The sequence below is a fragment of the Sarcophilus harrisii genome, chromosome 3, assembly GCF_902635505.1.
Source record: "Sarcophilus harrisii chromosome 3, mSarHar1.11, whole genome shotgun sequence".
Lineage (NCBI taxonomy): Eukaryota > Metazoa > Chordata > Mammalia > Dasyuromorphia > Dasyuridae > Sarcophilus > Sarcophilus harrisii.
Window position 1 is genome coordinate 864759 of NC_045428.1, and position 22496 is coordinate 887254.

Genomic DNA, 22496 nt, shown 5'->3' on the forward strand with positions numbered 1-22496 from the left:
GCTGAGGGCCAGCGGGGCGCCACGGGCTCAGAGAGGGGCTGGGGAGCCAAGGGAGTCCAGAGCAGAGCGGGGCCGGGGAGCCTCCCCAAGGATCTCTTCCCCAATGGGCCTGGCAAAGACAAGCTCTCCAATCTTTGAGGGGCCATCATGGGGGGAGGGGTTAGCTGTGTGCCGCCCAGAGAGACAGAGAAGGGCCGGGAGCAGCGGGGGACCCGATGCTCCTCCCCACTACGTGGCTTTGGGGGGGGGGAGTCAGATGCCAAGCCTGAGATGACAAAAGAGCAAAGCAGAGAGGACCAGGGGGCTGGCAGGGGGCGAGGCGACAGCCGGTCCAGGAGACGGGCCTTAAGCCAGACATCAAGGGCGCTGGCAAAGAGCGGGGAGAGAGCTGGGACCTGGGGAAGGACCCGGAGCTCCCTTTGCTTCCCAGGAGCCCACACCTCAGCAAGGCCAGAGCCCGGCGGGACAGCAGAGGAGACCCCGGCTGAGTTAGTTTTGGAGTCGAGGAAGCTGCGAGTGTCCGGCCCACGAGCCTGATCCCGTGGCCCCCGTGGCCCCCGTGGCCCCCGTGGCTGAGCTCTCCTCTGGAGCCTGGGATGATGAGGGAAGCCCACCGCTTCCAGCACATGGGGTGGGCCACCTGCTGTGGTGGGGACATCAGAGCATCTGGCAGGAAGCCGGTTTTCTCAGAGAGGGAGGCGGTCAGTGCAAAGGCATCGAGGCTGGAGAGAGCTGCTTGTGGGGGCAGCCAGATCTAACAGAATCAGCGGCGGCTCAAGCTGTCCCCTGATTGACCGGCCCTCACCCTGTCCCTTCGGGCCACGAGGCTACCGTGCTTCCCCCTGCTGGCCTGCCAGACCCTCCAGCCTGCCCACCAGGACACCGGCTCTGCCTCCTCGGGCCTCAGTCACCATTGGGCTGGGCTGCGGCCTCCACCCAAGGTCCTCTCTGGGTCAGACAGGAGCCTCTGGCCCCCAGCGGGAGCCACTTGTGAGGCTCCTTCTGCCCACAGCTTCTGCAGAGCCGCTGCCCTGGGGAGGGGCTGCAGGGAGGAGGCTGGGGCCCCGCAGAAGGGACCTCTGGGCTGCAGCGGGCAGCCAGCCCCCTCTGCCCCCTCTTGTGATGGCTGGAGGGGCAGGGCGGATTTTGGAGAAACCCGAGCTCCCAGCCCCAAGTCAGCTTCCAGCCCGGGTTCCCTTTCCCGGGGGAGGAGGAGGGAGGTGCCAAATAGACCCTGGAGGCTGTGGCCAGGGGATTGGGGGGGGGGGGGCTGTGGCCAGAGCTCCAGGCTAGGGGGGGGTCCCACTTTAGCTGGTCTCCAAAGCCTCCCCTCAGGGGGGGGAATGCCCTCCTCCTTCCTCCTCTCCCTCCCCTCCCCATTCTCCTCCCCGCTCTTCTTCCTCCTTGACCTCCAGATGTCCCTATGCCCTGTCCCCCACTCTTCCTCTCCCTGACTCCTCTCCTCCTCGCCTCTTCTCCCCCCTCCCTCCCCCCCCTGAGGCCCAGGGGAATGAATGGATGAGCAGAAGTGGGGGACAAAGTGCCCCCGCCCCCTCCGGCGGCGGAGCCTCCCCCGCTCCCCGGCGGCCTCCGGCCCCGCCCCCTCCGGCGCGGAGCCTCCCGAGGCGGGGAGCGCCCTGCGGCCGGGCGTCATGGACTGCAGGTCCCGGTGCCTCAGCATATTTGACTACAAGACGGAAAAGTTCGTGATCGCCAAGAACAAGAAGGTGGGCCTGCTCTACCGGCTGCTGCAGCTCGGCGTCCTGGGCTACCTGCTGGGGTGAGTGAGGCGCCGCGCGGCGGGCGCGCGCCCGGCCTGCCCTCACCTCCGCAGCCTCGCGCTCCCCGGTCCGCCCGCGGGGGCTCCCGCAGGGCTCCGGCCCAGGCCCCCGCCCCGCCGCCCGTCCTCCCGCGGCCGCTTGTCGGGGTCGTTGGGCGCCCCGCAGGACCACAGCGCGGCGGCCGGAGAGGGAGCCTCCCGCCCCTCTTCTCCGCAGCGCTTCCAGAGCCCGGCTGGCGGAGGATTGGGGGAGGGGGCGGGGCAGCCCCTCGGGCGCAGCTCCCCCGTCCCATCGTCCTCCAGGTGCCCGGGGCCTGAAGGTGGCCGAGTCATCCCCCAGCCCAGGGTTATTTATAGCCGGGGCCAGCTGGTTTCCAGGCCGGGATGAGTGACAGAAATAGCCCGTGGGCTGCACTCCCTCGCCCTCCCCTCCAGCCTAGGGGGCAGCTGGGCCCAAGGGTCCTAGAGGTGGCCTCGGGATCCCACAGGCTCTCCTGGTCCCCCTTCCTGTTCTCTGCCCCTCTTGCCTCCCCCTCCTTTCCTCCCTCTCTCCCTTTCTTTCCTCCTTTCCCCTCACTGTCCTTTCTTCTTTCTTCCCTCTCTCCTTGCCTCTCCCTCCCTCCTTTCTTCTCTCCAGCTCTTTAGGGGACCCTCAAACCCCAGGGCCAGATGTCTCTGGATCCTGGGAGCAGAGAGAACAGAAGTCAGGTCCTGCTTCCACATGATGTCTGCCCCTCCCCAGCCCCCCCCCCCCCAGGCCCTTGATCCTCCCTCTTCCCTCCACCTGGTCCTTATACAGGTGCTGTCCAGCCCCCTCCCCCCAATCCTGGTCATCATAGAATCAGAAGGAAACTTGGATTCCCCGCTCTGTCTGCAGGGGGAGTGCCCTTTCTAGCTCATGACTTAGAGACATGGAGCTCATTACCTGCCAGGACAGTGGGGATGATATATTGGGGGTACAGAGTAAGTGCAGGGGCTAGGGATGGAGGTAGAGCACAATGGGGGGGTGGGGGTAGGCAGATGTCATTGACGCTTTTCTTGGAAGGAGGGTGGAAACGAAGGGTTCTGCAGAGCATCTTGGGAGAACGGAGTGTGAGGGTGGGGAGCGATTTGAGCAAATCATCGGCCCCTTTTCATCTACATCCGGTGAGAAAATATTCTGCTTTGATTCCTCGGGCAGCTTAGGACAGGTGCCAATGTATCAGTCACAGTCAACAAGCATTTGTTCAGCACCTCCTGTGTGCCAGGCACTGTGCCAAGTGCAGAAAAAGCCATTCGCCAATGGAAGTGGGGCTTGCATGTGGTCAGATCAGCTAAGGAGAGCTGAGGAGAGGAGAGAGCATTCCCACTGAGCCTCTGGTGAGAAACAGAGTGTAAGAGTAGAGGGGAAGGGAGGAAAGGGAGAGGAAAGAAGAGGGCAGAAGAGGAGGAGAGGAAGAGAGAAGATGAAGAAACAAAGGAAGAAGAAAAAGGGGGGAAAAGAAAGAGGAGGAAGAAGAGGAAGAAAAGAAGAGAAGATGAAGAAGAGAAGGAGGAAGAGGCAGAACAGGAAGAGGAGAAAGTAGAAGAAAAAAAAGTTAGACAGAGGATCAAAAAGAAGAGGAGGAATAAGGAGGAGAAGAAGAGAAGGGGGAAGAGAAGAGAGAAGAAAAGAGTGTAATGAAGGGAGAGAAGAGGAAGAGAGAAGAGGAGAGGGGAGGAAGAAGTGCTCCCAGCAAGAGAAGCAGATTGGAAAAGAGGAGAGGATCTGTGATCTCCTCTCCTACACCTAAGTCAGGATACAATCTCTTCGGTTTCAGCTTCTCCCAGCCTTCTCAGCGGGTAGATCCAAATCTCCAGAGAAGCCCTCCCAAGTTGCACCTCAGCCCCACTCTTCTCCCTAGTTGATGAGGCTCTATAAAGAAGGACTTTCTCTAGAAAGATTACTCTTAGAGAGGTGGGGGGCGTGGACTAGTAGCCAAGGGCCAGTGTGGATCGGCAGAGTCAGGTAAATAGGATCATGTTTGGTCTTCAAGGGGATCATTAACGACCCCATTTGACAGATCAGGAAGCTGAGGCCGACAGAGCTGATGTGACTGGCCCAGACAAGCAGCCAATAGGTGTCCGAGGCTCCTGACTCAGCCCAGTGTTCTGTGTTTGGCGGTGCGGGCTCTCTGCCCAGACACTCTGCCTCAAGCCCACCATGACTCCAGTGACAGAATAATGGAGAAACTGTGGCTCAAGGTTGGGCTCAGGTGCTTTGAGAGGCCCCGGGCCCTCGGTCCTATGCTGTGGCCGATAGCTTCAGGAGGGACTGCAGAGCTGCAGAGGGGGTCCCGGGGGAAGTCAGAAGGTGAAGGCGGCCGGGGGGGCAGCACCGGCTGGCCTCTGCTGCCCCGCCTGGCCTTCCGGGATCCCGGGACTTTGGTCCAGAGGCCAGGACAGGCTGCTCTGAGAAGTGGGCAGCCCGCCCGGCAGCGCGGCCTTCACTCTCAGAGGAGCGCCGGCCTCATGGTCCCTTTGATGTTGTCAGTGAGAAGACTGAGCCCAAGGTTGGGTCCCGAGGCCTCAGAGCATCAGGTATTTGCCCCAAACATACCTGACTGAGGACTCGGGGCCAGCACAGTCTGTGGCTGATGTTCCCCAAGGTCCTGGATCTTGAGAACCAGGCAGTCCTGGGCAGCCCCCCTCCCCCCGGGCCACCCCTCCACAGTGAAGTCACCTGGGTGCCCCCACATGGTCAGTGTCCCATCTGGCAGCATCAAGCGTGGCCTCAGGGATGGTAGGTGCACCCACACACACACACACACACGTTTATGTGTCTGGGAAGAAGGAACCAGTCTGGCTGATGTTTCTAGCAGCGGGGGGGGGGCCGTGCGGTTCCATCCTTCCATGCTCCCAGAGGTCACCTGGAGAAAGATTGCTCTGGACAGTTGTGCAATGGATCAGAAGCCCATGACTAGGGTTAGAGATGATTGTTATGGGCCAGGGGTCAATACATGGCCAGGAATAGTGTTAGGGGCTGGGTTTACCCAGAGGAGTCCAGTTTAGCTCCTTTTCCTTCTTAGGACTGGGGGTGTGGGCTGGAAGTCCTTTGTTAAGGCCCGTGTTGTCCTGTTGCTCCTGCCTTTTGGAGGGGGGAGACAGAACACCAGTCAATATCCCTCCAGCGAGAATAGTGGGAGGGAGATGCTCTAGGATGTGCTCCTGAAGCCCAACTTAAAGTGATCCCCAAGAGAGATGGGTCTTGGCCCTCCTCTGGGCTCCGTGGAGCCTTTGGCTAGAGGCCAAACTCTGGGTGGCAGCTGGGATGGAAGCTTCCTACAGAGGCAGGGATCCCCTGCCAGGCCTGGGATCAACTAATTTGTCCACCTTGGCCCCAGGTGACCATGGGGAAGGCCTGGCAGGGGCTGCTGCTGCAAACCTCAAAGGAGACAATGTATCCCAAGAGCTTGGGGAGGGGGCCTCAGAGAATCAGTTTCTCATTGTGGCTGTTGCTACAATGTTATGGTCATCGCTACAATGTTGCCAAGGAGGCCAGGAAATGTTCAGCCTTCAGGCCCCTCTCTGGCCTATTGCAGGTGGGTGTTCCTGGTGAAGAAAGGCTACCAGGCAGTGGACACGACCATCCAGAGCTCGGTGATCACCAAGGTCAAAGGCGTGGCCTTCACCAACACGTCAGAGCTGAAGGAGCATCTCTGGGATGTGGCCGATTACGTCATCCCCTCCCAGGTCTGAGCCAATGGCCCCTGGCGCCCAATTTTCCAGGGCAGCAGTGGTTTCAGAAACTGGGGAATAGATCCATCCTTGGCGGGATCCATCCTTTGTGATCCTTTCCTAGATCCAGGACCCCGGGCTTCAGAGGGGACATGAGCACAGGAATGACCAGCCTGTTCTCCTTGGCCCCAGGAGGCGGGGCCAGCAGCATCTGCGGGTAGGGGGGACTCTTGCTCCAGTGAGACATTTCCTAGCAGTTAGAGCTAGCCCTGGGCAGGAGGGGCTGCGGTTCCTCTCCAGCTTCAGGCAGACCCTGAACCGTCCCCAATTTTTAGGGCCATTTTCAAGTGGACTCATTCAGGTCTGGGTTAGATCTAGGTCCTTTCACTCCGACCTCAGTCCTGCTGACCCTGAATCCCGAGGGAACCTCATCCTTTGCCTGCTGTCCTTGACAGCCTCATCTAGCTCTGCTCCAATTGCTACCCCCTTGCTCTGTCCTAATAGCAACAGCCTGGATTCTGAGGAGTCCTGGGTCCTTAGCAAGTGCTAAGGTTTGGGGCAGGGGAGGAGAGGCAGCCAGAAGGGAGCTTGGGACAAGCGGCTCCGCTCCCTTCTTTCTCCCCTCCCTCTCTCTCCTTCCCTTCTTTCTTCTCCCCCCTCTCCCCTTCCTCCTTTCCCCTCTCTCCCTCTCTCCTGCCTAGACTCAGGCAGTAGCAGTCGTGCTAGCGGAGGCAATGTGGTGGTTCCAATTTGGCAGGGGGTGGGGGGGTAGAAGGAGTGGGGGCGGGAACTAATATCAGCCTGTGGACGTAGAGGTCAGAGGCTCCAGGCCAGGAACATGGAGACTGAAGAGATTTGGATTCAAGTGAGGCTCCGAGGGAGGCTGGGAGACAAACGCTGTGGAGACTGGGCAGAAGAGGTCATTCTTATGCTTCTTTGTCCATAGGCTTGGCACGGGGCCAGCCCCAGATTCAGGCAGAAAGGAAGGGGGCAGGCTCCGTGGGCTGGGAGGGTCTGGCCTGGGCCCACAGTGGATCACGCGGTCCCGTCTTTGGATTTTCAGGGAGAAAATGTTTTCTTCGTCGTCACCCACATGATTGTGACCCCACATCAGCGGCAAACCACCTGTGCTGAGGTCAGAGGCCATGGGACACAGGAGGGACTGATTGGGAGGTGGAAGACGGGGTATCCCCTAAAAAATGTCCCAGTCCTCCTGGGGCCAGCAGCTCCCCTTCCCATCATCTTCCTATTATCCCCTGCTATCATCCCTTCCCTTCCCATCACCCCCTCCCAACATCCCTTCCCTTCCCATTAGCCCCTCCCACCACCCATCATATCCCTTTCCAACATTCCCTCCTATCACCCCCAGAGCCTCTGCAAGCCCGAGCCACACCCAGGCTCCTTCCTCATGCCCATGTCCCGTGCCCAGCCCTTTCCCTTAGTCCCTTTTGTAGGGTTAGGGCACCCATGGAGAGGAGAGCAGGAGGTGGGGGAAGGGGCAGGATTAGGAATCGGGCTCTGGCCAGGGAGAATTTTTCCTTGTACCTCGGTCCATGTGCTAGTCAGCGCGTTCAGCTGATTAAAGCTCTGTCAGCACCCAACTCTAGGTGCGGGGGGGGGGGGGGGGATCCAGAGTAATGGGGCTCTTCCGGTCTCTGGCCACCCCCCTCCCTCCTGCCCCAGAGGGGTTTCCTTTCCCCCTTGCTCCAACCGTACCCATGAGGGGAGTCCCAGACAGGACAAAAGGCCGCCCACCTGGTGGCCTCTGCTCCGCCCAAGGCCCAAGGGGCGTGCTCAGAAAAGGAGGAAATAGACAGGGTCCATGCCGAAGACCCAGGCCCTGATGCCAGGCTAGACAGAAAAGGAGGAGAGAAGGGCTCTTTGGAACCGGGCCCCAGGCTCTGGACTCTGTCCACGTGCAGCCCATGGGAAGGACAGAGCTTCCCGGAGGAAGGAGTTTCCCAGAGGAATGAGGTGGGTGACAGAATGGCAGGAAAGCGTGGCCTGTGTCTGAGGAATAGCTGTAAGGCCGCCAGAAAGCGGGCCCCAGGAGCGTGTCACAGAGAACATCGGGCATGCGGATTGGTACCCTTCGGGAAGGGAGTTTGTGGGCAGCGAGGCGCCATTCTGGGCTGGAGGGCAGACCAAGCCACCCATAGGAAGTGAATCCGCTGCTGGGGAGCCAGGAGGCCAGGGCGCCGGGTGCCAGAGCTTTCCTTGGGCGGGCAAGAAGGGGGCAAGGACGTCTCCAACGCCCACGTAGGCACCAAGCAGGCACTGTTGGTTAGGGAGAAGTCATGCCAGACTCTTCCCGACCCCACTTGGGGTGGTCTTGGCAGAGATACTGAAGGGGTCCCCATGTCCTTCTCCTGCTCATTTTACAGATGAGGAAACTGAGGTAAACTGGGTGAAGTGCCTTACCCAGGGTCACATGGCCAGGACCAGATCTGAACCAGGTCTTCCTGATGCCAGGCCGGGCGTGCTCTGCGTTAGGGGGCCAGCCAGTGGCCCTGGGCTAGGCCCTTGATGATGACCCTCCATTTGTCTCTCTCCTCCACCTGGGAAGTAGGGTTCAGTGCTAGAAGCACTTGAAGGCGAGGCTGGGGGCTTCCCGACTCTGGGACTGACAGGGGGTCCCGCAGACTGGTTTCTGGATTGAGGTGCCCGTAGGGGGACCCGGGGAACACGGCTCTCGGGGCTCAGCTGCGGCTGCCCTAAGGCTGGGGCCAAGGGGGGGGGGAGTCTGCCCAGTGACCCCCTCCCCAGGGTCTGGGCTGAGCTGTACAGAGGGGGCCTGGCCGGCTGCTCATGGCCACTCTGGGAGGGAGGTGCCGCCCCCACCCCCATTTCACAGTTGAGGAAACTGAGGCAGACAGAGATTGGCTGCCTTGGCCAGGGTCTTCCTGAGCTGGAGCCCGGCATTCTGGGGGCTGTGCCATCCCCGGTCACCTCTGTTTGGCAGAGCCCCCACGTCCCTGGTGCCAGATGCTCCCAGGACAGCGACTGCTCCAAAGGAGAAGCTGCCGATACTGGAAATGGTGAGCCAGGAAGGGTGGCCACGGCCGGGACAAGGGGGGGGGGCAGTTCCCAGATGGAGCCGGGGCGCCTGCTCCTCCCCCACGGCACCCATCTCCCCCTCCCTCCCCCACAGCACCCATCACACCCTGCCCTCCCCTCCCTGTCTAGGAGTGATGACTGGCAAGTGTCTCCTGGGGGGAGGCAATGGCAGTGGCACCTGTGAGATTTTTGCCTGGTGCCCCGTGGAGAAGCCAACCAAGCCCACGTACGTGTGTCCAGCTTGGGGTGGGGAGGGAGTCACAGAGCCCCGCCCAGCACCCCCAGGGGCCCCACCTGGGAACAGATGCTAGAGGGTGCTTTTTGCCTGTAATCCCTGCCAACTGTGCCCCTCCAGCCCGCAGCCCAGGAGGCCCCCCTCCCCACCCCCACCCCACCTCGGCTGGGGGCAGGGAGAGGAGCAGGGTGGGCCGGCAGCCGGCCCAAGCTTGACAAGAGCCTGGGAGGACCTGGCTGCTGCCGGACAGGAAGAGGACACCCAGAAGCTCCCCGGACGTGCAGGCTGCTGGGGTTTCCTCCCCCTGCCGGCTGCCCGGCGCTGACCCGACCTGCTGGACTTGCAGGAAGCCGCTTCTGGGAAAGGCTGAAGACTTTACCGTCTACATAAAGAACAGCATCTGCTTCCCCAAGTTCAACTTTTCCAAGTAAGTCGGGGGCTGGCTCAGCCCTGCTCAGAAGAGAAGGGGTGTCTGGGGGTGGGGGCTCTGCCCTCCTGCTGGGGAGGGGATGTGAAAGGCCGAAGGGAACAGAGCGGGGGTGCCTCTCCAAGTGCTGAGTGCTGTGGGGGAGCGTCGGGGAGCGAGCCGGGGCCCAGCGCGCCTGCAACCCCAGGCGCCGCCATCTGTGGGCCATGTCCCGGATGCCACCTTGGAGATATCGCCAGGGGGCACAGGACCGGGGGGGGGGGGCGCTGGGATTCGAGATGGCCTTGGCTGTCTACTTCCTTCACTTGACAGATGGGGAGACTGAGGCTTCCCCAGGGCTGGGCTTGAGAAAGGGAGAGGGCGCCATTGGAGCAGGGTCTGTCTGCTTCATCCGGAGGTGGGCTGAGGGGCAGGGGGCTGCCCTGGAGGCCATGCCCCGGGCCATCCCATCAGCCCCTGCATCCCAGGGCAGAGGGAGGAGGGGAGGGCACGGGGCTGCCCTTTCAGATGGGAAACACAGGCAGGTCAGCTGACACGCCTGAGGCCGCGTGGGAGCACTGCCCCCGAACGCAGGTCACCCCAGAGCCCCGAAGGATGTCCACGTGGTGATCACAGGCTCTCGGGGCCCGGAGCCCACCCAGAAGCAGCTTCCTGTAGGTGGGTAGGGCTCAGACCTCAGAACTGGAAGGGGCTTCAGAGGGGCTCTAGTCCATCCCCCCACAGTTAAAGCAAGAACCCCCGCGAGCTCCTGGCAGCCCCCCCGACACCGCGTATCCCCAAGTTCTTCCCGCACCTAAACTGGCCACGCTCAGATATCTGTTGAGTACCCGGTGGCTGGCACGTAGCTAAACCCAGACAGTGGGACCCTGAGCGCAGCCTCCAGAAGGGGAGCCCGTAAAGGGTCAGGTTAGACATGTCACACAGGAGCCAGACCGACCGACTGGACGGAGGGGAAAGGGGGGACCCACCTGGGTCTCTCAGAGGCCCCCCCAGACCGACCACGTTGTTCCTGTGGCCTGACCCGAGTGCAGGCGGTGGCTGCTCTCCCTAGTTCTGGACCCTTCTTTTCCAAGGAAACTTAGGCTGGCTCGACCATCCATCTCCTGTTAGCCCCTCCCGTGTGCCAGGCGCTGTGCCAAGTGCTGGGGGCCCAAAAAGGGCCAAAGCCAGTCCCTGCCCTTGGGGAGCTCACAATCTGATGGAAGCGACCAAAGGAGCCACGTGCAGGATGACGGGAATCAGGACCAGATTCAGTGGGCTTAGGGAAGGCTTCCTGTAGGAGGGGGGAGTCTTAGGGGGGCTCCAAGTCTTAGGGGGGGGGAGAATGGTCTGAGAGAGTGCCAGGGGCAGACACACAGGGTCTCATTTGAGGCCGGACTCACAGCAGCTGCAGAGCACAGGCTTGTGTCCTCGGACCCCCGGCTCCTCCTCCCCCAGCACAGCAGGTCGCCCCATATCTTTAGGACAGCCCTTGCCTCCTGATCTCCAGACCACTCAGGAACCTGAGCCCAGGGGTCTGGGACTCCCCCTTCTTCCTTTCATCCTCTGGGATTTCCGGAGCCTCCGGCCACGGCAGGGATCACTAGCCAGCCCTCGGCTCCGTGCAGTCTACAGCCCCACCAAGGTGCGCTCGGCCAAGCCAGCCGGGGTAAGTGAGCCGGCGGGCCTGCCGGGAACCCGGCCACCTTCTCTCCACAGGACCAACGTGTTACACAGCGAGAACCCCAACTTCCTCAAGTTCTGCCGCTTTAGCTCCAAGACGCCTTACTGCCCTGTCTTCCGGCTGGGCACCATAGTCAGCTACACCGGCAACGACTTCCGGAAAATGGCCATGGAGGTAACGCCCCTTCCATGGCCGGGCCTTCCTCAAGGGGCTCCGGCTCTCACCTGCACCCCAGGGAGCCTGGGGCTACGGGGGGTGGGAGGGGCCGGAGAAGCCTCTGGGCCCAGGGCAGCCTTATCCCACGATTCCCGTCCTACTTGTGGGAGATGCTGGCTATACCGCACTGGGCCACATGTGCCCACCAGGCTGCTGCACACACACACACACACACACACACACACACACATTCTCACACACTCTCACACACACTCCCTCACTCACACAGGCACGCATGGAACCCCGTGTCCCTCTGCCCTGTGTTCTACCCGCCTACGCAGCTGGCCACATGTGCCACATGTTCTTTTGGGTCACACATCTGTCAACATCTGGTAGCCGGGAAGGGCAGGGATGGCAACCCCATCTCCTCCCACGCCCCCGACTTCTGCCTGTCTCTCAATCCCCCCAAGGGTGGAGTGATAGGGATCGAGATTGAGTGGAACTGCGACCTGGACCAGGCTCCCTCGGCCTGCAGGCCCCATTACTCCTTCCGGCGGCTGGACAAGTTCACTGAGCCGTCTGCCACCGCGGGCTACAACTTCAGGTAAATGGGGCGGCCTGGGGGGGGGGGGGGGGGGGGGGGGGGGGGGGGGGGGGCAGGGCCGGGATGCCCTTTCTTGGAAAGAGGAAGAGCGTGTGCTGGGCAAGCCCAGCACCCCCAGGGTACAGACGCCTGCTTGTGGGGAGCTTTGCAGCGGCACCAGGAACCTGATCCTGGAGGCAAAGGGGCGGCAGGCCCAGTGAGTCCTCCCTCGCTCCCTGCTTTGTGGGCGGGGGCCGGCTGCTAGCAGCGCCTTCTCTCATGGTCAGATTCGCCAAGTACTACCACGATGTCGATGGGGTGGAGTTCCGCACGCTGATGAAGGTCTACGGGATTCGCTTTGACGTGCTGGTGAGCGGCAAGGTGCGTGGGGGCCGGGCCCGATGGGAAGGAAGAGGAGTGCGGGGAGGCCAAGGGGCCTGGCCGGGCCCCCTGCTCCCCTGGACTCTCTCTTCCAGGCCGGGAAATTCAATATCATCCCCCTGATGGTCAACGTGGGCACGGCCTTGGCCCTCATGGGAGCAGTGAGTGGCCCGCCCCAGGGAGGGGCTGCTCGGAGGCTGGGGTGGGAAGCAGAGGGCAGAGCCAGGGGAGGCTCCCCTTGCTGACACCACTGTTTTTAGGGGGCTTTCTTCTGTGACTTTGTGCTCCTCTACCTGATCAAAAAAAGCCACTTCTACCGAGATAAAAAATACGAACAAATAAGGTGAGCTGCTGCTCTGCATTCAGTGCCAGGCCCAGTGCCCTCGGCCATGGGAGGAGGCTCCCCGGGACCCGTTTTGGGGAGACAACTGTTCTGAGGGCCCCGTGGTGACAACCCCCTCTTCCTCTGCCCCAATTTCCCCCACAGGATGAGCTCACAAAAGTTCCTGTCCAGGCACCTGGTAAATGGGGAGCAGGACTCGGGCCACACAGCTGGACAGGGGCCATCAGGGCCGGCAAATCGCTCCTGAGAGTGACCCAAGCAGCAGCCATGCCTCAAAGGAGCGTGGGAAATCAGCTCTCACCCGGAGCTGGCCAGCTTTGACCAGTACAGGGCACCCTGTGGGGTTGGCTGCCACCAAATCTCGTTCCTGCTCTCCAGAACCTCCCTGGGGATGGGCAAGTCTGGCTTTCTGTGAGCCCCTGGGCTGCATGGGCTCCTCCCAGGGGCGGCCGCTCTGGAAGCACACCACGCCGTCAGACTGGCTTGACCCCACGGCACCTTCCTCCTCCCACTTCCAAGCTGGGCCGAGGGAGCCCAATGGCACACTGGGGAGCAGGAACCCGGGGGGTGGAGCAGCCCTGTACAGGGGCCTCTGTGGGTCAGAATCAGGGGCCCTAGACCCGCCTGGCTGGCTCTTAGGTATCTGGCAGTCAACTAAGTCTCCTGGGAGTGCTCTAGCTGAAGTTTGTTGGAGAGGCAATTTGGGGAAGTTAGAAGCTTCTCTCTGCTCAACCCGAGACAGTTCAATTCCCCGGGCTTCTGGGGCCAGCATGCTCCCTTGGGGCCTGGAAGCCAGGCTGGGGCAGGGGTGGGGTCTGAGGCCCCAGGCTGGGCAGGCAGGGGTCCCCCTCATCAGTGAGCAAGGTCTCTGATGACAGGCAGCCCTTGTGTCAAGGAACAGCTAAGGGACCCTCCTACCACCGAGAGGTGAGGAGCGAGAGATGGCGCGCTAGAAGGCATCTTGGAGGAGCACCCCTGGAGCTCGGGGAGCACGTACGCACACGCAGCCACGCCTCACTTCTGCCATCTGGGGACTCCACGCCAGCTTTTCTCAGCATCACTTACTTTTGTACTACTGCTGCTTAATAAAACGCCTCGTAACCCATAAGAAACTGGATTTGACCCTACTGGGACTCGGCTGTCTGCCTTCCAAAGTCAGACAGACAAGTCCCTTGAAGCTCCTGGCTCTCGGGCCCATGGGCTGGATCTTTCTCACCTCCTTCTCCAAGGTCCTGCATGGCCAGTGTGGGTGGGAATGAGCCTCTCCCCTCCACCTTGCTGCCCCCCTTCACTCTGTCACAGGACCGGGCTAAGAATCGGGAAGGTCACTCTTCCCTCCAACCGTGAGGGCGAGCTTCAGAGGGCTCAAGCCCCGGGGCGTCCACCCCCCTCGTCGTTAGGGTCCTTCCCGGGATGCGGGCCTTGCCCAGGCCAGCAGAGGTCGGGCTTGGGTCCGGCCTTCTTCAGAAGGCGTCTGGGCTGGGCTGCCCCTAGGAGTCCTCTCCCTTTCCATCCCCCACCCCCGAGGTAGCGCCGGCTCTCATCTCATCATGGGGTGGGATCCGAGAGCTGGCCGGGTCCTAAGGGTAAGGCCACTTTCCCTTCCAGGGCAGCCCCTGGCTCAGTGATTGGGACCCCTCGGCTCCCTGCGGAAAGTGCCACCAAAGACAGAGTCTGGGGCGGGGAGGGGGCCACCAGACAGATGCTGCCTTGGGCAGAGAGCCTGATGGGGGAGGGGGCAGCAGCAAGGCTCCTCTGTGGGAGGTAACCTTTGGTGGGGGGAGTGGGTGGGGCTGCTCCAAATTCTACAAAGAAACACTTGGGGAAAGGAGCAGGGGACGGGGGAGGGTGGGGCCCACTCCTCGCCTCCGGCTTGCCGCTGACCCCGGGGAAGCCCACTGCGGTTCGCGCTCGGCAGGACACGCCACACGCCAGGTTTCACATTTGATTTAATCTGCGGACTACCACCAGGGATCTCTCTCCTGACATAAGTTACTAATAACATTAACAGCACAAGCGGTGACTCCACCGGAAAGCGAGGGCTCGGAGCCGGGCCAGTCCCTCCGGGGCGCACAGAAGCCCTGGCAGCCCCCTCCCCTCAGTAGACATGCACCATGCCGTACAGGAAAGTCCAGAAGAGGACGTAGGTGAAGAGCCCCCCCACCAGGCCCCCGGTAAAGAGCGGCCGCCTAGACTTGAAGTACTTGTTCCACCGCCGGCCGGCCTTGAGGGCGAGGAGCAGAGAGAGGAGGGTGGACGCCAGGAAGTAAAAGATGAAGCCGTAGAAGCCGGTCAGGCCCAGGATGCCCGCCGTGGCTCCCGAGAGGGCGGACACGGACGTCCTGCAATAGTCCAGCACGGCGGCGTTCCCGCGGACCGCGGCCTCGCTAATGAAGGGGGGGCCGTCGCGCTTGGCGGCTGTGGCAGCCATGCTCTCCCCGCAGCTGATCTCCCGCTCCTCCGGGCGGCACGTGGGTCCTGTAGGTCCTGACCGGGCGGGGTGGGGCGGGCTGGGACAGAGACACAGACCGTGGCTTTCGAGGCTGGACTGAACCGGGAAACCCTGGGTCCTCCGCCGGCCGGTGCTGCGCGTGTGCTTTGGCCGGGGCGTCCCCTCGTGCCCGCTGTGCCCAGGAAGAGGCCACTTGTAGGTCTCATCCAATCCCAGAAACACTGGGCCATGCAACTAGCCCCAAACTCCTGCCTGGCGGAGGGGGTACAGGGAAGGAAGTGTGGGAGCAGGTGGGGGGGGACAAAGGGAAGTGCAGGAGCAGGTGGGGAGGGGACAAAGAAGTGCAGGAGCAGGTGAGGGGACAAAGGGAAGAGGGGACAAAGGGAAGTGCAGGAGCAGGTGGGGGAGGGGACAAAGAAGTGCAGGAGCAGGTGAGGGAGGGGACAAAGGGAAGGAAGTGCGGGAGCAGGTGGGGGAGGGGACAAAGGGAAGTGCAGGAGCAGGTGGGGGAGGGGACAAAGGGAAGTGCAGGAGCAGGTGAGGGAGGGGACAAAGGGAAGGAAGTGCGGGAGCAGGTGGGGGAGGGGACAAAGGGAAGTGCAGGAGCAGGTGGGGGAGGGGACAAAGGGAAGTGCAGGAGCAGGTGAGGGAGGGGACAAAGGGAAGGAAGTGCGAGAATGTCTGGGGGAGGGGGTACAGGGAAGCAAAAGCAGAAGCGTCTGGGGGAGGGACTCAGGGGGATGGTGGGGGTGGGGGGAAGGCCCCAAGCCCCGCCCCCCACCTCTTCCCCTTCCCAGCGCGGGATCCATCCCTCCCTCCCTCCCAGGACTCGCCTCCCTTTCTTGGAGGGAGAACAGCCCCTCGTCGGAGAGCCCCACGGGCCAGGCCCGGGTCCTTCGGAGGAGCCTCGGAGGGCGGGGACGGCGCAGCGCGGAGACCCTCGCCCAAGGAGGAGGCCCAGCAAGGGAGGGAAGACTGGGGCGTCCCCCACCTCGGGTTCCGGCGAAGGAGGGAGGCCTCACCCCTGACCTCTAACCCGCACTGACCTGGAGGGGGAGGGAAGCCTCCCAGGCCCGTGTCGCCCCCCATCCAGGAGTCCCGGGTCCCGCGGGCGTTACCTGGTCCGGGAGGAGGCGGCGGCAGCGACAGCGACAGCGACAGCGTCTCTTTCTCAGGCGGGCGAGGAGGACAGTGATGCCAGGGGCGCCATCTTGGCTTGAGGCTGCCGGGAAGAGAGAGCCAGGCGCATGCGCAGGCTGGGACGCACCGCGGCTGGAGGCCCCGCCTCTCCCGTCCGGGCGCGCTGCGCATGCTCAGTGCCGGGTCGCCGGGGGGCGGAGCCCGGGAAGGGCGGCCCCCTCGTTGACTGGCTGCACCAGTCATGCATGATTCATGAGGGGCGGGGCCTCCCGAGCCCTTTTGTTCTAGGGGTGGGGGCCGGGTGGGGCCGGAGCTGCCGCCAAGATGTCCTACGTGCCCGGGCAGCCGGTCACCGCGGTGGTGGTGAGTGCGGGGCGTGCGGGGACCCCCCCGCGAAGCGGGGCGCGGGGTGAGAGGCGGAGACGGAGGGCGAGGCCCTGGCGGGCTAGGGGAGGGGCGGGCTCCTGCTCGAGGCGCGGGGGGGGGGCACCCGAGGGCACGCCCCTCTTCCTTGAAACTTACAGGACCGGTGGGGGGCCGGGGCGCGTTCTCCAGGCGGGGGTCCGCGAGCGCGGGCCCCCCAACTGTCCGACTCCCCGCAGGCTCCTCCCCTTTCCCGCTAGTGCGTGAGCCGGCGAGAGGCTCGGGCGCTGGGCAACCGCTCGCCTCCCTTCTCCCGTTCTCTGGCGGAGGCCGGAGCCGCCTCTCCCAAAGTCCGGCGAGAAGGAGGAGGAGGTTGTCCCTGGGGCCCGAGGCCGCCCCATCGGGAAGTCCCCCGGCCCCTCCCCCCCGACCCCTCCCAGGCGCTGCCAGGGCTCCTGTGGGCTCAGGAGCGAGCGGCCCCGGAAGGAGGCCCCCTTCCCCCCCCCCCCCCCCCGCCGGGTGAGCTGGGGTCCCCTGCGATAGAGCGCCCCCTGCGGGCCGGGCGTGGAGCCGAAAGGCTGCAGGCAGATGGAGCCGGGACAGGCCTGGGGCCCCGGGCGGCTTTAGGGGCAGCCCCTGCTCCGGGGCGCCAGAGGGCGGTAGTCACAGGACTTGCCGCTTCCAGGGGACTGCGCCCGCAGGCGGGGTCACTGTCCGGGGTTGGGGGAGGGGGCGGCTGCCCTGGGGAGCCGCCGCTGAGTCAGCGCTGCCGGCTGTGCGTCACCGTTTCCTGGTTTCTTTTCCCCGGTGACTGTGTGGCCGTTGGGGGCCTTCCCGGGCCTGCGGCCTCTTCCCCTCCGGAGTCGGAACAAGTCCCTCCTGGAGCGGGCAGCGCCGACTGGATGCCCGGCCCTGGGCGGGTCTGCCGGGCCTCCGGGGCCTCACACCTGGGCCAGGGCGGAAGAGGCTTCCCTGGGTGGGAGGCGGAGCCTGGGGAGGGGGGGATGGGGGAGGCGGAGCCTGGGGCGGGGGAGGGGGGAGGCGGAGCCTGGGGCGGGGGTGGTGGGAGGACGGGGGCACCAGGGACACAGCGCTGCAGCTTGGCTGCCTGAAGAGAGCAGCGCCGCGTCCGTGGTCCCGCCGGCTCTGCCCGGGCAGATTGGGAAGCAGGGGCCGGCTTTCCCGCAGTCTCCCAGGGATACGAGTGTGGAGAAGGTTTCGGGGGACAAGGTGCCCCCTCCCGATGAGCGGGGCCCGCCCGGGCGAGGGCGTGGCCTGGCTGCGGGCAGCACCTGCGCCCGGGGCCTTCGCCAGGGGGCATCTCTCCGAGCATGGCACCGCGGGCCCTCTCTAGGGCAGGCGCTCAGGCCGTTCCGGAAGCTGGCCGCCACTGAGCGGGCAGGGCCCTGGCCCGGGACCTTTGTCTGTGGGATGCCCCAAAGCCTTCTGGGAGCCTGCCGGGAGACCTGAGGCCTCGTGAGCACTTAGGGGTCATTTCATCTGCCTGCCTCAGTTTACTCGTCTGCAGTAGGGGCATCTTCAGGGGCTGAGCCAGAGCCTGGCACGAGCGGGGCTTAAGTCCTTCCTTCTCCCTCCCTCCCTCCCTCCAGGTTCTAACAACCCCAGAGCTGGGGGAGCTGGGGCATGCTGGGAAACAGGGCCTTTCTGGCTTTTTTCCCCCGGTTCCCCTGAATGGGGAAGGAGCCAAGGGTGGGGGGGGGGGTAGACAGCCTTACCTTTGGGGGTGGAGGAAGGGCATTCCTATGCCTAGAGAAGTGGGAGGGTGGAGTAAGGGGGAGGGGCTCCTGCAGGGGGTCCTGGGACCCCCCTCCCATCATTCCCGCAGGGACTGCACTAGCGGCTTTTTCCCTTTTTGTAACTAGCAAAGAGTCGAAATTCACAAACTGCGCCAAGGTGAAAATCTGATTCTTGGATTTAGCATCGGAGGGGGCATCGACCAGGACCCCGCCCAGAACCCCTTCTCCGAGGATAAGACAGACAAGGTGAGGCGGCCGCTGGCGGGAGGGCAGACGTGGGCAGGGCTGTCTGTCCTCGGGGCCCCGTTTGCTCAAAGCCTCTGTCCTGATCAGGCCTTAAATACGTTTGAGCTGCGTGGGGCGGGTGGGAGCAGGGAGAGTCTGCTCTGGGGGACCCTACAATGGTGCTGACCTCCCCACAGGGCATTTACGTCACCAGAGTATCAGAGGGGGGCCCCGCGGAGGTGGCGGGCCTCCAGATCGGAGACAAGATAATGCAGGTGAGGAGACGGGGACCTGGTGTAGTGGGGGGAGGGGGCGCGGAACCCCAGAGTTCATCCCCGGACCCCTCCTCACCTTGGCTCAGTCCCGGGCTGAATGCATCGGCCCAGTTCAGACGGCAGCTGGCCGCTCGGTGTCCGAAGCTGGGTTTGAACTTGGGGCTTCCTGATCCCGGATCTGCCTGGGGCCCATCCGCAGGCTGCACCTCGTGGGGAGGGAGTCACTCCCCAGACACTGTCCTGACTCCCCGTGGACTGGAGCACCCCATGCAGTGGGTGGTGGGCCGGCCCTTCTCCCCTGCTCTGGGTATCTCCCGAGCCCCCCCGCGCCCCAAGTACTCCCCACATGGCTCCTCCTGCCCCCCAGCTCCAGGGGTGAGAGTTGGGTCAGGGAGATGCCCCGGACCTGGAGGCCCACAGGGTCCTCAGCCCAAGGCCCCAGAAGGACGCAGACTCTGTCCGCAGGTCAACGGTTGGGACATGACGATGGTGACCCATGACCAAGCCAGGAAGAGACTCACCAAGAGGAACGAGGAGGTGGTACGGCTGCTGGTGACCCGTCAGGGCCTGCAGAAGGCCGTGCAGCAGTCCATGTTGGCCTAGGGCCTCCCTGCACCGGCCCCTCGGCCCGCCGGGAGAGCTGGACCCTGTGGGGGGCGGGGAGCCAGGGGCCCCACCATCCCGCAATCAGCTTTCACATCTTGGCCAAAGAGAGTGGGCAGGACGGTCGACGGGGCCCCCTTGGGCAGCCGGGCGAGGTACTCGGAGCTCCGAGCCGTGGGGCCGAGGGCTTGCTCTCCAAGGCTCACACCGAGGGCCTGTTCTGGGGCCGGGCCCTCAGCTCCGCCCCATCCCAGTTCCTCTCCCCAAGCCGTCCCACAGGCTCTGACCCGCAGGCTCCTACCCAAAGGCCGCAGCCCCAAAGGCCGCAACGGGACTTTCTCCACCAGACGCCTGAGCTGTGGGAGGGAGGGCGCGGCGCTGTGGCCCCTCCCCCAGAGCTCAGGAGTCCAGGGAGCGCCCTGTCCCGCCAGCCTGTGATGCTCCCGGGCACCCCCCTCCTGGCCACCCGGGCCCTTTTCTATTTTTTCCTGAAAGTTTTCTATGTAGCAGTTTCTATCTCATTTCAAAAGTGCTAATCCGGTCTTAACAAGCCCCAGGCCCTATTTTTGTGACTGTTGGCCCAGGGCCGGCTTCTCGTACTCAATAAACGAAGCTGGAATTGTGCTCTTGCCTCAGTTCTCGGGGGAAATGGCTTCTCTCCTCCCCGGATTTGGGGTTGTGGGATGCCGGGGCAGGGGGTTCCAGTCCAGTGATGTGTGTTTAGAGCCCTGGCAGCTGGGGGCATAACCCAGAGCTTTTCTGGTTCAGCCAGACGGGCAGAAGCGGGATGGGCGGAATCTCCTTCCCGGCCTGGGAACTGCCCTTCCTGCCCACACTGGGAATCCTCAGCTCAGGCAGAGGCCACAGATCGTGTGACTGAGCCTGGTGCTGAGGAATCGAGGGTCTCAATCTTTCCTTTTTTAAGGAAGAAGCGGCCCTGGGGGAATCTTTGAGGGGTCCCCGGCCTGCCCTTGGAGGCTTTCTCCACCTGTTAAAGGGGCGGGGGCGGGAAGGGTCACTAAGGCTAATCAGAATGCCAGAAGTGTGGAAAATTAAACATTAGTTTTAATGGAAAGCTCTAGGTTTCTTACACTGATCTTTTAAAAGTAAAATATATAGAAAGTAGACAAAAATCACGTCCACAGACCACCACCATCATTGCAGACCTTGCCAGAGCAGAAGCGGGGGACGCCTGGGAGCAGCGAGGTAACAGCAGAGAACCGGGGTGCTCCAGAGCTGAGCGGCTGCTGGAGGCCCGAGGCACCCCACGGGCACCTGGACCCAAACGAGGAGGGGCTGAGTGCTCTCTTACTGGGGTGTGTGCATTTGGGAGGATGGCTGAAGCCCAAGGGCCCCTCCCCCCAAAACCCCTGCTTGGGAAATCATGGGGGGGAGGGCGTTTTGCCACGTGGAGAGGGAGTGCTTATTCCCCAAAGGCAGTGCGACGGGGACAGCTCGTGGAAGAGACGCGCCCCCCAATGGCGGGCTCATGCCTCGGGCCAGGCCCCATGGGTTAATGGCCAGGGTCAGGCTTAGGAAGGAGCTGGCCGGCCCCAGCCCCCGGGCAGCGGAGGCTCTGGAGCAGAAGCCCCCCGCTGGGATGCTTGGACAGAGAGCAGCGACAGACAGCAGGCACCCTCCTCCCTCTGGCACGATGCTACTATGGATGCACCTCTGAACCCGTGAAGGGCGGCGAGAGCCTTGAAAACACAAAACAAGAAAGAAAGACGTTTCTGAACACCGGGGTGGGGGGGGAAGCAGAGGCCCTCGGAGAAAGCAGCCTCTGTCCCGGAGATGCGGGTACAGCTGCTGGGCCCGCTCGGGGGGCCGGGGGACCCGGAGACAGACAGCAAGCCTATTGTCCCAGGCACACGAGTCTTGAGCCAGGAGTGGCGGGTTTGAACCTTGGCTGACCACTGGCTTATGAGCAGAGGGGGGCCAGGGGCGCCCCGAGGGAGCAAGTGAGCGAGGAGCGCGGCAGGACTTCCGGCGGGAAGAGGTGCGATCGCCGTCCCTCAAGGCTCTGAGCTCGGACGACGAGGCTCACGCTCTCCGGACGCCAGGGCCACGACCGACCGTGGCTTCGTGACCTACAGGAGTGGTGGGGTTGTCCAAGAGTGCTAGCTGAGCTGCTCGTACCCTGGCTTCTGTCTATACAAGCAGTAGTGCTGCACGATGAAAATGATGTCAAAGATGATGGAGAACATGCCGAGGCCAAACTTGGTAGGGTCTCCAAAAATCAGGGTCCACTCATCTGCAGAGGCAAGAAGAGACACGTGAGCCTTGGAGCAGCCTTCCTCAGGACAGGCCTGGAGCTCCCAGGGACACAGACATGGTCAAACCTGGGGCATGGATATGGTCTAACCCAGGATACAGATGTGCGGTCTAACCTGGGACACAGATATGGTCTAACCTGGGTCATGGGCTGGCCTGGGACAATGTTTAACCTAAAACATGATTTGTGGCCTGGGACATAGGCTAACCTAGAACATGGTCTAACCCGGGACACAGTCTGGCCCATGCCCAGGCTCCTGTGGGTCCTTCCAGGTCTCACATAACACAGAAGGGTTAGTTCATCTCATGTGGACACAGGAGGCAGAGGATTCTGGGAGATGAGGAGTCATGGGGTATGAACTGTACCTCAAAAGAGAAGGGGGTGTTTGGGAGCCAAAAGCCGAGCCTCCCATGCCAGGTGTGGCAGGGGCTGCCAGTCCCCGCGGAATTAGGACAGCAGAGACGAGGCTAGACCCAGCGTCCCAGATGGTACGTGAAGCTAGGAGGGGGCCCCAGAGCCCTAACAGCCGCTGCTGTTAGCTGTGGGCCACACCTCATGCCTAAGTCTCTGGACGCCCTTCTGGGTTCCTACGCCTCCCCTGAGGCTGGGGAATGAAGGTCCTTTGGGATAAGAGGGGGCATCTCCGAGGGGCCTTGCCTTGACCCTAGGGTCCGAGGGGACCAGATGATCAGAGGGAAAGGATTCCCCAAGATGTTCCTGTCAAGTGCGTGACAAAGCCAGATGGGACCTCATCACCACCGCAGGGGGGAAGGGCGGGGGAATGGGGCCGCCCCGTGGTGCCCCAGGACAGGAGACCTCGGGCCAAGAGCTCCTGCCTTGGCTGCCATCCCCGGTGCCCAGAGAGTACCCCCTGTGAAGCGGGGGCGGGGGCTGCCTGGTCACACCGTGACTGTGCCAACCCCAGGATCGTGCCCTTGTTTCTTCTACGGTCTGTCCCAGGTGTTGGGGGAGGGGGTGCCACTGTGCCCAGAGCACCGGGCCCGAGTTCAGACGCTTCCCACCGGCGCTGCCTGCCTCGGTCTCCTCATCCATAAAGCTGGGACGGAATACCAGCACCCGCTCCC

At 63.1% G+C, this 22496-nt stretch overlaps 3 protein-coding genes across 8 annotated transcripts; 2 read left to right on the forward strand and 1 right to left on the reverse strand.

Moving 5' to 3' along the window:
• Positions 1-1487: 1487 nt before the first annotated feature.
• Positions 1488-13960, forward strand: P2RX5 (purinergic receptor P2X 5). 6 transcript variants are annotated; one of them, XM_031957360.1, is made up of 14 exons: positions 1488-1780; positions 5341-5491; positions 6540-6611; positions 8439-8514; positions 8663-8759; positions 9115-9195; positions 9769-9852; positions 10894-11032; positions 11485-11618; positions 11885-11978; positions 12074-12139; positions 12239-12321; positions 12466-12499; positions 13200-13960. In XM_031957360.1, the coding sequence occupies exons 1-14, from the start codon at positions 1515-1517 to the stop codon at positions 13224-13226; spliced, it is 1404 nt and encodes a 467-aa protein (XP_031813220.1). In that variant the 5' UTR covers positions 1488-1514; the 3' UTR covers positions 13227-13960. The 6 variants fall into 6 exon arrangements, with proteins under 6 accessions (XP_031813220.1, XP_031813219.1, XP_031813218.1 ...); XM_031957359.1 differs by having other exon boundaries at positions 1489-1780; positions 11885-11966; positions 12466-13958; XM_031957358.1 differs by having other exon boundaries at positions 1491-1780; positions 12466-13957.
• Positions 13961-14252: 292 nt separating this feature from the next.
• On the reverse strand, positions 14253-17239 carry EMC6 (ER membrane protein complex subunit 6). Its single transcript, XM_031957365.1, has 3 exons — positions 16436-17239; positions 15892-15995; positions 14253-14831 (listed from the first exon to the last, which is right to left on the reverse strand). The coding sequence occupies exon 3, from the start codon at positions 14750-14752 to the stop codon at positions 14420-14422; it is 333 nt and encodes a 110-aa protein (XP_031813225.1). The 5' UTR covers positions 14753-14831; positions 15892-15995; positions 16436-17239; the 3' UTR covers positions 14253-14419.
• On the forward strand, positions 16175-19760 carry TAX1BP3 (Tax1 binding protein 3). Its single transcript, XM_031957364.1, has 4 exons — positions 16175-16276; positions 18160-18279; positions 18456-18533; positions 18999-19760. Exons 1-4 carry the CDS (start codon positions 16238-16240, stop codon positions 19134-19136), a joined length of 375 nt encoding a protein of 124 aa, XP_031813224.1. The 5' UTR covers positions 16175-16237; the 3' UTR covers positions 19137-19760.
• The last annotated feature ends 2736 nt before the right edge of the window (positions 19761-22496 follow it).

Excerpts from the sequence above, each read along its gene's own strand:
- P2RX5 (XM_031957358.1), top strand. The coding sequence starts at position 1,515 with ATGGATGAGCAGAAGTGGGGGACAAAGTGCCCCCGCCCCCTCCGGCGG. Across the intron at positions 8,760-9,114 it reads GAGAAGCCAACCAAGCCCAC|GAAGCCGCTTCTGGGAAAGG; the intron begins GTACGTGTGTCC and ends CTGGACTTGCAG. Across the intron at positions 11,619-11,884 it reads ACCGCGGGCTACAACTTCAG|ATTCGCCAAGTACTACCACG; the intron begins GTAAATGGGGCG and ends TCTCATGGTCAG.
- EMC6 (XM_031957365.1), bottom strand. The coding sequence starts at position 14,752 with ATGGCTGCCACAGCCGCCAAGCGCGACGGCCCCCCCTTCATTAGCGAG.
- TAX1BP3 (XM_031957364.1), top strand. The coding sequence starts at position 16,238 with ATGTCCTACGTGCCCGGGCAGCCGGTCACCGCGGTGGTG. Across the intron at positions 16,277-18,159 it reads AGCCGGTCACCGCGGTGGTG|CAAAGAGTCGAAATTCACAA; the intron begins GTGAGTGCGGGG and ends TTTTGTAACTAG. Across the intron at positions 18,280-18,455 it reads CCGAGGATAAGACAGACAAG|GGCATTTACGTCACCAGAGT; the intron begins GTGAGGCGGCCG and ends ACCTCCCCACAG.